The following is a 15,557-nucleotide window of genomic DNA, read 5'->3' as shown; positions in this document are numbered from 1 at the left end:
CTATGCATCTCTCCAGAAATATTACTTAAAAATGTGTTTTTCTTAAGCAAATTCACCTATTTCCACAAATTCTATTTTTAAACAAGTCATTCCATGGTGTTGAATAAACCAGTTGACCCTGCATAAGGAAATACTTTGAGGGATTTGTAGCATCAGTTTAAATTAATGAAAAGTCTGAGTGACAGACTTTTACAATAAATGCAGCTTTATTACTTGCAAACACATATAAATAACAGTGCTGGGAATAGAACATGGAGAAAGACAGCCTGCATCGGAGAATCGAAGTGAACAAATAAGAATCATTGATAATGAGGCTATTGCTGTGTGAATGTCCTGCTAAAGCCCATCATCCTCAAACTGGCTAACGTTCCCCTGGTGAAACCCATTTATTGAAGAAACTCTTTTTTTCCCCTTCATAGACGCGAAGAAAATCCTATTAAAACCCCCTTCGCATGGCTTCTGGATAACGCAGCTTTTCCAAACCCCAGTAGATGGCATTTAGCAGTAATGCTCTGCACTCTAGTTATAACAAATAGCAATTCTGAACAGCAAACACCTTCTGGCTGTTACAGCGATCAGCTTGTTCCAGTTCACCCAAGACTTTCCAGTTTGGGCACAGAAAGTCCTGAGTCCCAGGAAATTTCTCAGTCTCAGGCAAAGAGGGACAGTTGGTCACCTCCTGGCACCTGTGCCCTTAGGAGCTACTAAATATGGGAAAAGGTGCAGCTGTAGGAGGTTTACATTTGGAGGGTTGAAGGAGAGCTGGGGAATTGCAGCTCTGTTGGTTTTTCTGCCTTCTCTATTTACCTTCTCTTACCTTTTCTTGCCTGAGGCATTCTGAAAACTTCTCTCTTCCCTTTGCCCCCTCCAAATCCTGTCTGAGGGTGCAGTGTTACTTCAGAAAGTAGGACTGAGCAGAGGGGGTATAGCTCAGTGGTAGAGCATTTGACTGCAGAAAGTAGGACTGAAACAGTGAAGGTGCTTAATGATGATAATAGCTAACATTTCTATGGTGCTTACCACGTGTGCATTAAGTAAGTTAATTCTCACCACAGCCTTCTGATCTGGACATGATTTATTGATACGGTTAACAACAAAAGCCACAGCACTAGTAAGAGAGGTGGGATCCAAAGTCAGACAATCTGTGCTGTCTTACCCACTCTACTGCCTGTCAGATGCTTGGCTTCTCTCCTTCACGGGTTCAAAACCTTCCTACCTTCTTCCTGTTCTTGATGGAAACCCTGATCTAAGCTTTCTCTCCTCTCTAGTCCAGCAGACCTGGGATGGGTGTCCTGTCTGGCTTTCCCTGGCCTGTGCTGCGAAATCCTATCCTTTCCTTGGTCTCTCCCCAGTCCAGACCCAGTAAAGTTGCAGTACCTTTCCTGCCTCTTGCACTATGCTTCTGTGCTCTCAGATTTTCTCAGGGCCGGAAGGTGGCATCTCCTGGGAGAAAGAGCCGATGACCTCCATTCCATCTCCTCTACACAATATCTCTTATGATGAAGCCATTGCCTATGTATCCCCTATGGAGCTGTGGAGCCCATGCAAGTAGAGACCCTTTAGCCCTAGACTGGAAGTCCAGCCTGGGTCTTAACTCTACCATGAGCTGGTTTGTGTGACCTTGGGCAAGTCACAGCCCTTCAGCATTTTATTTATAAAATGAAGGAGTTAGACAGGATGACCTCTAAAGCTCTTTCAAGCTCTAACAGGCCATGAGATCCTATGGCAAGGATATTTGAGGGAGGGAGGAGTCTGAGAGGAGGAGGGATGCCATAAAGCCGCCTTGGTGGCTTTGAATTTCCAGTTCTTTCCCTGATGGCTTCCCAAACAGACCAAAGTGAAAGCGATTCAAAAGGAGCCCCGGGGTGTAATCATTCTCATTAGAAGAGATCTTCCAGGTATCTTTGGGGCTACAGGGGAGCAGGTAGGCTGGCTGAGATGTTGTCAGAGGTCTCAGTTTCTGATATTGGAGAGTTTGGTGTGAAACTCACATAATTAAACCTTAAAGAAATTGTCTTCCCCCATAGCACCTCACGACCCCAGTGGAGCTTCTGAGCAAAAGGAAGGGAATTCAGTGTCTGTTGCTCCTAATAATATTTGACACAAACCACCCAGAATGAAAATTAGAAGCCCTCTAACCACAGAGATATATCACTGAGGAGAGAGATACATCTAGAGGAGTGCCGAGGGCTGAAGGGCAGGTAAGAGCAGAGGGATACAAAGTGGATGAGAAAACCCGAGGGAGGGAGAACATTCTCTCTTTTCCGAGACCCTCCGGGCTAGAGAGCTAGGGTAATTTTTGACCTCGTTGTCCTTGTGTGCATTGCTGTGAGCTTTTATTAAGTATTTATGTATGTAGCAGTTTATATTTCACCAAGTGCTTTACAATCACTTTTATTTGGCTCAGTAAAGTTTTCCTGGAATCCCATCTCTTTTACAATCAGGAGAGTCACTTTTGTTTGCTTAGCACCTCCCTGTGTACGGCCTCACACAATAGGCCACTTGTTCCCACAGGAGAGCAGGTGCAAAGAGTCAAGGAGCTAAAGGCACCTGCAGCTCCTGGGGCGGTTGGAATGGGGGTGGTTTACACTTCAGTTCACCTTTCCTTCCCTCCGTTATTCTTTAGTTTTATTGCTGGCAACTAGACAGCGGCAGTGCTAGGCTTGGACCTGCCGAGGGCAGAGCTATTCTGCTAGACCTTGGCAGTGTGGTAGGCTCTTTCCCCTGTGCTCGTGGCTCTGTTCTGGTTCCTCTGGCCATGCCCACCGTGGCCGCTGTCTTCCACCAGGCAAACACCTGCTGAGTGTGTTTCCTTCTGCTACCCAGGGCTCTCTGACTGCAGCTTAGATTCTGGGGCTCTGAGGCTGATTTTAAGAAAAGGCAGCAGAAGTGGCAGCTCCACTTTCTTCAGACCAGACCTTTCAGCGTCGTTGGGCAAGTCTAACACCTTATTCTTGCTAGCTCCTTCTCCCTCCCATCAGCCACAGTGGCGCTCTATGCCAGCTCTCTGGGTGTCACGATGTGATGTAGGCTGCTGTGTGTGTCCTCGGCTCATGAAGTGGTAGAGCTGCATGCTCTCAATCACAAGTTTGCAGGGGGATCCAACACAGTCACTAGTTGAAGATTTCATTTTCTGAGGACCAGATTTGCCAAAGCCAAAATCAGGATCTGGCCCATGAAATACAAACTGGAGATAATGAGCTAGAACATTGGAAAATTCAGTACCTCCATCTGTCAGGGTTCTGTGGCTGAGCACAGGGCTATGTAAGTGCTTAATAGGTAAGTGTGGAATAAAGGGTATTCGCATTCTATACTAATGGAAGACAGCAAATCCTTTCTCTGAACCCCCAAACTGAGAACCTAGACATTTCACCATCAGATTTGAAACTCTCTCAAAGTTATTGCCTTGACCATAGCAAATATAACAGATGGGTTAGAAGATTTGTTTTCACAACAGTAAAATCTCATTAAATAAGGCCCAGAAGTGGGCTAAAGTTTACAGTATTGGAAAAGGGTTTGTGATGCAAATTGATATTACTAGCAGGTGTGTATCTTGGGTGGGCTCAGTGTCGGGGCCCAGTGATTGGTCCCTGGGGATGGGACAGAGGCTGAAGGAGTGGTGCTTGGGCTATGGGAACTCTCCTGTCTAGCTGGCCCAAGTGGGAAGTGACCCACCGCCTGAATACTGATGTTTGCTGGGGCACTGGGCAGGAACTCTGCCATTCCCTAGCTAGCCGTTGGTTTCCACAGTGGCGTAATCTAGCAGGTGGGACACGGGCAGGTTTTCCTGGCAGGACCCAGACAAAAGTCCAGTGTAAGACAGGTCCTCAGTCACTGGCTGCAGATCTGGGGGGAAGACCCCAGGGGAACAGACTGACAAGAGCTGGGCCGAATAGGTCAAAGAGTCTCCACCACCGAAGGTGAGCTTCGGGTGAGGTCTTCAGACTCAGTTCAGTTCAACAGACGCTTACTGACTGCCTACTGTGCGCTGGGCACTGGAGAAAGCAGAGGGCTGACTTGGGGATGAATACAAACAAGGAAACCAAGGTGGAATTCAGGCCGTATGGCCCGGAAAAATATAGAGGGCAAAAGGAAGTCATGCCTGAACATCTGAGATTCACTCTAAAAGCATGAAATACTGGCTCCGAGGAGCAAGACTAATTCCAGAGACTGGGGCCTGATAGGCCGGGCAGCTAAGCTATCACCTTCCTGCCTTTGTCACCATTGGCTCAGGATCTTGGGAGGGGCCTAATCCTGCACATTGAAGGTTTCAGCGCCTGTAAATGACTGTGGCTAAGACAGGAGAAGCTGACAGCAGAATAGTGGCAGGAATGTTGAGCTTTCTTTTAAAGTATTTCAGCAGTACCCATTCATGTGAAAACAGTTTATCCTTTGCTCATAATCTTGGGCGGTTCATTAAATAAAGTTCAGCAGGACATCCGACACAACATTTAGGAAGCTTTCCTTTGTGAAACGCAACGCGAGAAAAAGGTTCACAAGTCGCACTCTTCCCTAACTCAGACTTTGCCTCTCCCTCAAACTGGTCTTGGGTCAGAGAAGTGTGATTGGAGGTGGACTTTTTGTGTGTGTGTGTGTGGTAGGTGGGCCTCTCACTGTTGTGGCCTCTCCCGTTGCGGAGCACAGGCTCCCGACGCGCAGGCTCAGCGACCACGGCTCACGGGCCCAGCCGCTCCGCGGCATGTGGGATCTTCCCGGACCGGGGCACAAACCCGCATCCCCTGCATCAGCAGGCGGACTCTCAACCACTGCGCCACCAGGGAAGCCCCATGGAGGTGGACTTGGAGAATCCTATTCTTCATTTTGAAGATCCCTGCATTAAAGAATAGATGTTTGTTGCAGACCCCTCAGGGACCCAGGACAAACAAAGCAGTGTTCCAAAGAGAAAGATTTGAAAAAGTGACTTTTCTGTCACAGAGAGGAGGAATATGAAATGTGGTGGGAGGAGACAGTGAAAAGGCTTCTGGCACCCAAAGTTGATCACTTGGGAAACTTGTCTATCTGCCCTGGGCCACAGGTAAACAATCTCTTCTTCAATGGACTAAAATTAATTCTGAACCATTTGAAGTCCTAACCAGTAAGTTCTCCGCCTCAGATGCCCCGTCCCCTGGAAGCTTTGTGAGGACATCTCTGCTCAGTGCTAGCTACTCACACTTTCTTAAGTCCTCTCAGTGTGGGGATGAGCAGATTTAAAGCTTCCCCTAACTACTCATTGCAAGGTTTACTCATCCTCTCTCAGGAAATCCTCTTCCAAATAACATTTATTGAACACCCATTGTGTGTTGGGTGCTTTCACATAATACCAGCCCTCTCATAGATGTTCTGAGCCCTCTGGTAAACACTTCACCTATGTTATCTCAATTTACTAACATTCATTATATCAACTAATCCTCAAAACAAATGCAGGTGGCATTATCCCCATTTCACAGATAGGGAAGCTCAAGTTCAGCAGGGTTTAGTTACTTGTCAAAAGTCACACAGTACCAGGTTTTGAACCTATGTCTTGACTCCAAGGCCAGTGCTTATTCCACCACATGACTCAGCCTTTCTAAAATGTATTGTCTTTGCTGTCTCAGTAAACTATTTAGACCAGACTAAATTTTACATCTTAAAAATAATTATTGGGCTTCCCTGGTGGCGCAGTGGTTGAGAGTCCGCCTGCTGATGTAGGGGACACGGGTTCGATGTAGGGTGCCCTGGTCCAGGAAGATCCCACATGCCGCGGAGCGGCTGGGCCCGTGAGCCATGGCCGCTGAGCCTGCGCGTCCGGAGCCTGTGCTCCGCAGCGGGAGAGGCCACAACAGTGAGAGGCCCGTGTACCACAGAAAAAAAAAAAGAAAAAAAATTATTGATCATTATTTTGAAAATCAGTTACTTTCATACAATGTTGTTATGTGTTGAGGTGTGTGACCTGTTCTTTGACCCCTTCTTCTTGGCTCTTCTATTTGGGGGAAGTTACAGCTCCAGTCATGTTCCACCAGCAGCGCTGCCAATAATAATTTGCACGGCTACTGCTTGATCTCTCTGGGGCTCAGTTTGCCCATCTGTTAAGAGGAGTGCATTGAGCTAAATGATTTCGGGGGTCCTTTCCAACTCAAATATTTTTGAGTTAAAATCTAACTTAAAAAAAAACAGAACTAACTTCAAAACAGGTAAAGATCATTTCCTTTTCATTTAACTCCAGTGGGACAAGAAAACATCTGGTTTTCCGGGCTACTTCTCTGGGCTAGAAGGACTCGGTAAATGAGTTTGGGGTGATTTAATAATAATAATAATAATAATGTCACACACCTTGCTCTGACATTTCCACCCCCAACTATTGAGCTTTGAATTACATATTTTTTTTGTTGTTTTTATAAGCCTTACACTGGATCAAATTCCTTTCCTCCTTGGTATGTTCCCCTCAAGGACACCCCTCAGAGAACCCTTCACCAGCCCTGCTTGCCCTGGCTTAGTATCCTGGCCGCTTGTGGTCAGGGCTCAAAGCCCAGAAAGCAGTTCTCACCAGCGTTCCCACACATCAGGCTCTGTCTATCCCGCAGTTCTCGCAAGAATCACTTTTGCTTCCGTATTTACTTTTCTCTCTTCTTACCTCCAGGCTCCTCTGCAGAGTCTGCCTCTTCAGACAGACATTCAGGGGCTCCCATCTCAGGCATTTTCTCTCTATCTCCCCACAGCCACAGACTCTTCTCCCTGTGGTGGGTGATATCAACTCCTCAAGCTCTCCTCACCATCTGGAAAATATTCTTCGCTTCTCTAGGTCTAAATGACTTCTTGATTATATTCCAAGACCAATCTTTTAATCTCTCCTCACAGTGAGGTTTGAAAATAGGCTGAAAACAGATTCTAATACAGTTATTCCCTTATATAGGTAATGTCCACTAAATGAGGTGTAAATGGGTTTACATCTCCCTGATTTCTTCTCTAGCTTTTGCTTCCTTTCTGTTGAAATCTATTTATAGTTTCTGAAAGGCTGTTGTTTGAGAATAGAAGTACTTCTTGGAGTATGATGGTCATACCTGTTTCTAGCACTCTCCTGGCTGAAATTTGCTCTGAAGTGGTACTGCTGTACCAACAATTATGAAAAACATTTTTCTTTAAATATGTGCATAAATAAATGAGAAGCAAATTGTTGCTTTCTGTATTAAGCATATTTACAAAACTCAGCTATTTCCACCTTTATTTTTCTGTTCATTTATGTAAATTAATACTGCATCTTGGATAGAAAAAGAACATTTTCTTAGGCCTATTAATAAGGGTTTTCTACCCTGTGTTCTAGTTTTTTTTATTCATTCATTTATTCATTTATTTATTTTCAGCTGTGTTGGGTCTTCTTTGTTGCTGCGCACAGGCTTTCTCTAGTTGCGGCGAGCGGGAGCTACTCTTCGTTGCGGTGCGCGGACTTCTCATTGCGGTGGCTTCTCTTGTTGCAGAGCTCGGGCTCTAGGCGCGCGGGCTTCAGTAGTTGTGGCACGTGGGCTCAGTAGTTGTGGCTCACGGGCTCTAGAGCGCAGGCTCAGTAGTTGTGGCGCACGGGCTTAGCCGTTCCACGGCATGTGGGATCTTCCCAGACCAGGGCTGGAACCCGTGTCCCCTGCATTGGCAGGCGGATTCCCAACCACTGTACCACCAAGGAAGTCCCTCTAGTTTGTTTTTAAAGCTACTTACACTCTTTAAATTATCCCATTTTTTCACAGTGATTGTTGCAGCCAGAGTACTTTCCAAGCAAACAGTCTGATAAATCACTGAATTTGGAGAAAGGGCTACTTGCAGTACTGAAGTCTCTCCATAAGATGGCGCTCTGAGAATGCGAGAGCTGTAACTTATTTGTAGGTCACCTATAACCCCGGCAGCAAAGTGAAATTAAATAATTGGTGGGGGGAGGGTGACAAGTTGGTTTTTCTAAGACTTGCTTTCAAATACTTGTCACTAGTCTAATGCCTAGGAGGAGAAGGAAAGTGAATTTTCTAGGAACTTCTCTCCCCAAAATCAGCAACGTGCATTTAAGGAACCTTTTAAAGAAGGAATTTCTTCTAAAGGTGGGAGTTATGATACTAACTACTAACTACTTGGGAAAGTCCCTCTCAGGGTCTCAGTTTCTTCATCTACACGATGAGTGGATTGGACAAGATGCACTCTTAAGTGTGCTTCCATTTTGAATGTTCTATATTTGAATCCACTACACCCGTGCTGCCTCAGCCAGTACAGAGAGAGGAAGAAAAGTTTGCCCATTTTACACATGTTTGACTCTATTCCTCTTCTACAAGTGCTCTCTTTGCTTCAGCTGTCCCAAGACCAGCATGCCCAGATGTCCTGTTTTAATTAGGTTCCTTTTCTCTTTACAGCTTTTGCACAGGTTTTCCTCCTCCTCCCCCATCCCTGACCAATCTGCCTGAACAGAGGCATGTCCCCCTTTCACTTCACAGATCAGGTTTGCTTGGTATGAAGGCAGTCATTTTCGTGCTAAGCAGATACCACACTGGGTGGGGGAAGGAGACACCACAAGTAGCGCTTACTGACATCACACGTAACATGTCCAGTTAAGAAAAGTTTCCATTTAGGAGGTAGGAACTTCTCTCTACTTTTCCTCCTCCACTGGCCAGTATTCGTTGCCAGAACCGTGTCAAAGCTTTAGGAAAAAGCAGTGTTCTGGAGACAGGACAATTAATCTAATTAGAGATGAGCGTTACTAAGTAGATAACCCATCCTTAAAATCCCGCATGGCCGTCAGTGTCCCCATTCCTGACACTCTAGGCAGTCTGGATGAGGAGACTTGTGGCTGCAGTGGCTCATCCTCATTCGAAGCCTGTCATGAACCATTGTACATCATTGGCACAGAGGGAGTGAGTGGAAATGAAATGTTGAATTAATGAATTCATTAATGCAGCTCTACAGAGACACCCCTAACTGAGTCCCTCTGACCTTGAAGCTCCGAGTGTACATGTCACCTAAAATTCCCTGGGGTTACATCACATATGTTGCATTGCTACAAGGCAGGGAGACATTCTCCAGCATTCATTTGCCTATTGTCCTTAGAGATTTCAGATCACCTTTGGTGTTTGTCTAGTGCCGGGTGGTGGTGGTGTATTACTTATTTCTCTAACTTCAATACCTTATCTTTCAAGAATGCAAATATTTCACTGAATAGTGATGCTGTTGGATTTGTTTGGGAGAAGAAACTCCGTACACAGGGCTCTCTCCAAGGGCTTTTAAAGGGCAAGCCCAGGAATCTGTTGAGTAGATAAAGACAGCAGTTGTTGCAGGCACTGTTGCAAGGCTTGTAGACCATTACCAGTAGCTGGCTAATTGTCTCATACAATGGGGCAGTGTGGTGTGGAAACGTCAAATATTTAGTCAGCATGCATTATCTCTAAGGAAGCAATAGCAGCAGAGTGGTTAAGAACAGAGGCAGCTGGACATGGACTCAAAGGTTCAAACTCCAGCTTTTCTATTGACTAGCTGTGTGACCTTGGGCAAGTGGCTTCACTTTGTGCCTCAGTGTTCTCATCTGCAAGAAGGGGCTGATAATAACACTGTCTGTCTCATCGGGTTGTTAGGATTAGGTGTGGTGATGCAGGGTTTTTTTCCCTCAGTGCTTGGAACAGTATTCAGCACAGAGGAAGCACTCAGTACTGACAGCTTGTGTTATTACAACACCAGGAGGTGCTTTAGGTGGTACAAAAGAGGACTAACCAAGCCTCTGCCTTCAAAGAGCTCACAGACTATAGGGGCTGGAAAATGAATGTACGTAAAAGGAACACGAGCAACTCAGCATGGTACCCACAATACATTTGGGTGCAAGGGCAGCAGTTCAGAATGAATCAGAGTGGTTCTAGGAGGCCCTCAAGTCCCATCAGAAGACTTTAGGCATCTGCCGGGAAGGTGGGTAAGAACTTGAATGGGTTTTTTTGCCTCCGTTTTGAGAGGGGGTACTCAGAGTAATGCACATTCTTAGTCACATCCTCGCTAATATATTGACTGTCCTTTTGAAATAGACAGGTTAACGTTACCTCATTGAAGAATAGAAAACATATAAGCTGTGTTAAACCTAACGAAGTAGAATTTGTGACCTGATGATAACCATCTGAGGTGTGAAGAAATTCCAGGGTGACATTGTGTATATTCGCCCAAATATGTGTTCTCATAAGAAATCACCTTAAAACCGGGGTTCTAGTGAGGGCCAACATAACTCTTATTAACAAGAAAGATTTCCCAGAGGCCCTGAGCTATGCATAGGAGTTAGGCCCACTTTTTATTTTCCTTTTGTTTGTTTTTTGTTCTTTTTTTTTTTGAATTTTATTTAATTAATTAATTTATTTATTTATTTTTATTTATTTTTTTTGCAGTACACGGGCCTCTCACTGTTGTGGCCTCTCCCGTTGCGGAGCACAGGCTCCGGACGCGCAGGCTCAGCGGCCATGGCTCACGGGCCCAGCCGCTCCGCTGCATGTGGGATCTTCCTGGACTGGGGCACGAACCCATGTCCCCTGCATCGGCAGGTGGCCTCTCAATCACTGCGCCACCAGGGAAGCCCTATTTAATTTTTTATACAGCAGGTTCTTATTAGTCATCCATTTTATACACATCGGTGTATACATGTCAATCCCAATCACCCAATTCATCACACCACCCGCCCACCCCAGCCGCTTTCCCCCCTTGGTGTCCATACGTTTGTTCTCTACATCTGTGTCTCTATTTCTGCCCTGCAAACCGGTTCATCTGTACCATTTTTCTAGGTTCCACATATATACGTTAATATACAATATTTGTTTTTCTCCTTCTGACTTACTTCACTCTGTATGACAGTCTCTAGATGTTTTATGTTCTTGCTATGGTTGTTTCGTTTTGTTTTCTTTTGCCTTAAAAATAACTACTATATAAAAGTTCGCTCATTAAAAATTAAATTATTTTAAAGATTTTAAAGTGCAAAAGACATAGAAGGACGTAAAAGAAAAAAGTCAAACTTCCTCCAAAATCTTACTCACTGGAAGTAACCACTTTTACCATTCTTTTATGGATCCATCTAAAAATTTTCTGTGTATATTTGAACACATGTAAAGTGTATGAGAGTAATGTGTATGCAGACCCATTTTTACCGCAAATAGAATCACACTGTACATTCTTAACCAGTACTTGTATTTGTTACAATGTATCTTGGATTTGGGTCTATATCAACACATATAGATCTACTTGTTCTTTTAATGTCTGCATAGTATTCCATTTTAACACTCCTGGCTTTTAAGATTCTGTTCTACATTTTGTCTGGCTAAGGAGAAAGAGTAGAGACGTAAGAAACAGAACATGATATTGCGGATGGGGGAGAGATATTGAGACACCTAAAGGGATAGGGCAAGATCAGAGTTTTTGAATAGTTTTAAAATAGTGCCACTAAATTTTAGCAGCTGTAGACATCAGTTGAACCAGTACTTTTGGTTACTGCTTCATGGAGTAAATAAAATAAAGTTTTAGAGCTAAGCCATAGGCCAGCTCTTCCCAACACTTCTGTAACCAGAAACCATGCTTAATTTACTAGAGTCTTTTGAGGATTTAAATAGCACATGGATAGAGCAGAACAGTGGATGCTATTTCGACTTTCAGAAAGTTTGGCAAGCTTTTAAACTCAAAGCTGTTTTTAAAAAACTGAGTCACGATGGGATTGGGGAGCAGTGTTTAGTGCTGTCTCCTTAGCACCAAGTCCATGGCTTGGAGGTAAGAAACAAAAACAATAGAGCTAAAGGGGCATTTTTCTGAATAGCAGAAAATAGACAGTAGGGCCGCAAGGGATCAGCTATGGGACTGATTTGACTTAATATTTATAAATGATTTGGAAGAGGGAGTACAGGGCAAAATCAGTAAGTTGGCAGATGTCTTTACAGTATTCCAATGAGGATAATAAACTTCAGGAAGAGGTTTGTTTTGTAGGAGTGGGCATAAAAGTGGCCGGCAGGCTTCGATAGGAACAAGCCCAGGGAAATGTCTCTAGGGACACATTCCTGAAGTTCATTTCAGAAGATTTATAATGAGCCTTACGTCTTTGCCTGTGACTTGGGTCTCTGCTTCAGGTATCAGTAGATGTAAAGAAGAAGGAGATGGAGTTGGCAGTATCATCGAGAGAGAGATTGTATTTAAACAGACAGCATTATATATGAACAAAAAAAATGAGGCTAGTGGGGAGCTGATTCACACCAGATATATAAACAAAGAATGTTGCTTTACATTTCTTTAATACAGCCCCCAAAGGCAATTGGTATTTGGTGGTTGGTGATGTGTGTATTCACTAACTTTTAAAGTTAGGTAAGCTGAATGTGTTAGGCTACCATTTTAGAAGAAATGCAATCAGATGTTCTCTTCAACGTTCCTACAAAATATTTTTCTTCTCAGAAGATGACTTTCAGTTATAAAAGTCAGACCTTGATTTCCTGACCTCCTCTGCTATCATGCATGGTAGCATCAAAGCATGTCCTTAATATTGGCAGATGCATTATATTATGGAAGGGAGCATCTAACACAGTCCGATCAATATCTTCTGAAGTTGTGAAATTTTCAGTAATAAAGAGATAATGAGGTCTGCCCTATCACCTCACACTGTGGTTGAGAAGCTCAAATGAGCTGAGTGATACAAAACTGCTTTGTAAAATGCTTTGCAAAAATACAGTAGTATTAATGATTCATTGCATGTCATAATTTGGGATTAGAAATACAAACTGATTAAATTCTAGAAACGTATCCTTTATAGAAATGAATGTAAATGTACAAAGATTGGTATGCAAGAATGTTCTTTGCAGCATTGTTTATATTAGCAAAATATTAGAAATATCTCAATTGTTTATCAGTAAGGGATTGGCTAAATAAATTGTGATCTAGCCGTACAGAGGAATAAGAACAAGGCAGTTACTTATGTTCTGACGTGGAAATATATCCAAGATATATATTAAGTGATAAGTTGCAAATCAGTATGACTAGTATGATTCCAGTTTTGGTTAAAGCTACATGTTAGTATATGCATGTGAAAACCCCTAGAAGAATATATATCAAACTGTTAACCATGGTTCTCTCATGGAAGGATAGGATGATACAAGGACTTTTGCTGTGTGCTTCGTTTATTTCTGTATATTTGAATTGTTTATAATGAGCACTATTATTTTTGTAATTAAAAATATTAGTAAAAGAAATATGAATTTACCCTTAATTCTACTGCGTTATTGTAATTGTTTTTAAAAAATGTATAAAGTAGGGGCAAAGGGCTTCCCTGGTGGTGCAGTGGTTGAGAATCTGCCTGCCAATGCAGGGGACATGGGTTCGAGCCCTGGTCTGGGAAGATCCCACATGCCACGGAGCAGCTGGCCCCGTGAGCCACAACTACTGAGCCTGCGCGTCTGGAGCCTGTGCTCCGCAACAAGAGAGGCCGCGATAATGAGAGGCCCGCGCACCGCGATGAGGAGTGGCCCCCACTTGCCGCAACTAGAGAAAGCCCTCGCACAGAAACGAAGACCCAACACAGCCATAAATAAATAAATAAAATTAAAAAAAAAAAAAAAGTAGGGGCAAAAAACCTGCAAATTTTTCCATTTCTTTAAGAAAATATTCCATTATCAGGATGAGCAAAAAGCAAAAAAGGGATCAAAAGCCTCTTCCCCCTTTGGTAACAGTGTTCTGATCTTTCTTCATGATGGAAGATAAAGGACGAAATGAAATCTGTTTCTTGTTCTGTTTTGCGTTTGTTTGCTTTGTTTTGCAAGATGAGGAGTAAATCTACGTAGAGGCCTGAAACCATGAGGGCAGCAAAGCAACCACCTCAGTAGTGAATTACTGTCCCAGTCGAAGTTGCCAAAGCCCCACACTGAAAGGCAGAATTGCCCAGGATTGTTAATATCCCCATTCTCGCATTGGTGAGGATGTCCATAGATACCTTGAAACTTCAATCCTGAGGCGAAAGCCTATGGCTTATCCGGGGGCAGCACGTTAAAACCTTCCCTTGAGCTGGTGTTCTGTCTTCCTGTGGAGAACACAGACAGAAGCTGGCCGGCATAATTTATGCTGCAAATGGCTTAGGAAAGCATCCTGAAAAGCAACCCAGCCCCCAGACCTGCAGGAAATGATGGGAGGAAGAAGTGGAGAAGAAGGAAGAGGTAAAGAACATGCAAGAGTCTTTCTTCTTCAAATGAGGAGAAAGCATACTCAGAGTTAAGGACCTTCCTGTGTGCTTCCCTGGCCAAGACCCAGCAGCTCCCTTAGCATAGCTCTTCTCACTCTGCATGCTCTTCTGGACTGTACACTAGACTGAGGGCACAATAAGGACAGAGACCTTGTCTGTCTTGTTCATTGGTGTATCTCCAACACCTAGAAAAAAAGGATGTTGAATGAATACTTGTTGACTGTTGAATGTTCTCTACTGCAGGTAGACTCTATCTGGAGTGGTCTACCTTTGTACCCTGCAGTCATCCCATGGGTTGGAAGGCTGAAGAGAGCCTGCGGTCAGCTTGACCATTGGTGCCAAATACGGTCAACTTGCACTTTGCTTGGAGCTCTCTTGTGACAAACCTTTTCTTTATCTTCATGTTTCCCAGGTACAGCCAAAAGGCAGCAAGAAATGGAATGAAAAATCAGTTCAACCTCCATGAGCTGAAAATGAAGGGCCCTGAGCCAGTGGTCAGTCAAATTATTGACAAACTGAAGCACATTAACCAGGTATGTGTATATCCAACAAAAATGGAAATGGCAAAAAAGTGGTGGATGAATGATGTCCAGTGTTCAAACTGTATTCTTGGGCTTTTGGAGAGGCAGCCATTGTTCATTTTCTTCAAAGATTCTCTCTGCTAAAAAAAGGACTTCTGACCCTTGTTTTCCACCCCGCTTTTAAATTATAAAGAAAATATTGTAATATAAGAGAAAACAGAAGGAAAAGCACTTCTCACAACCCAACTAGTCTATTTTGTTTTCATTTTTACACGTTCTTTTTAAATATTTGTTCATAAAATCACACACAGACTTTTTACATGATTGGAAGTATACAAGTGATTTCTAGTTCTTAAAATTAACACTATATTGGAAACACTTTTTCATGTTGCCATATATCTTCATATTAATCATCTTCTGTGGCCGCAAAAGATTCCTTTAAGTATTAATTATAATTAATCAATCTGCTTTTGCTATGCATTCAGATTGCTTCAAATTTTTGCCATTATAAATGGCGCTATGCAGGAGAGGTAGCTTTATCTCCTGATCTTAGATCATTTTCTTAAAATACTGGTGTTATTGGGTTAAAGGATATGAGCATTTTAATGCATGTTTCCAAACCACTCTCCAATGGGGATGTATCAGCTTTCACTGCCACCAGCAAGATACGAGAGGACCAGCTTCACTGCACCCTTGCCAACTTCTGACTCACTGCCATGCACCAAGACACCCACAGATTCCCTTAACCTGTACACAGTTTTTCCTCTTAGAAGGAGTTTAGTAACTAAGACACAAATAGAAGTTAGTTGTACCATCTGCTTGTGATTGCTTTGTGGCCACAATTTTTTAAATGCCATCAAAAA

General features: G+C 43.5%; 1 protein-coding gene across 3 annotated transcripts in view; it reads left to right on the top strand.

Moving 5' to 3' along the window:
• Window positions 1–15,557, top strand: part of GPC3 (glypican 3) — a gene marked incomplete at its 5' end in the record, with an annotated part of 437,280 nt that overhangs the window by 298,948 nt on the left and 122,775 nt on the right. For all 3 annotated transcript variants that reach the window (XM_079727248.1, XM_079727247.1, XM_079727246.1), the window contains one exon: window positions 14,586–14,706. In XM_079727248.1, coding sequence (XP_079583374.1) covers window positions 14,586–14,706 — 121 coding nt within the window. The remainder of the gene's footprint in view (window positions 1–14,585; window positions 14,707–15,557) is intronic.

The sequence above is a fragment of the Hyperoodon ampullatus genome (genome assembly GCF_949752795.1).
Source record: "Hyperoodon ampullatus genome assembly, chromosome: X".
NCBI classification, from domain to species: Eukaryota; Metazoa; Chordata; class Mammalia; order Artiodactyla; family Ziphiidae; genus Hyperoodon; species Hyperoodon ampullatus.
The sequence above is the reverse complement of the archived record's forward strand: the minus strand, read 5'-3'. Positions and strand labels throughout refer to the sequence as shown.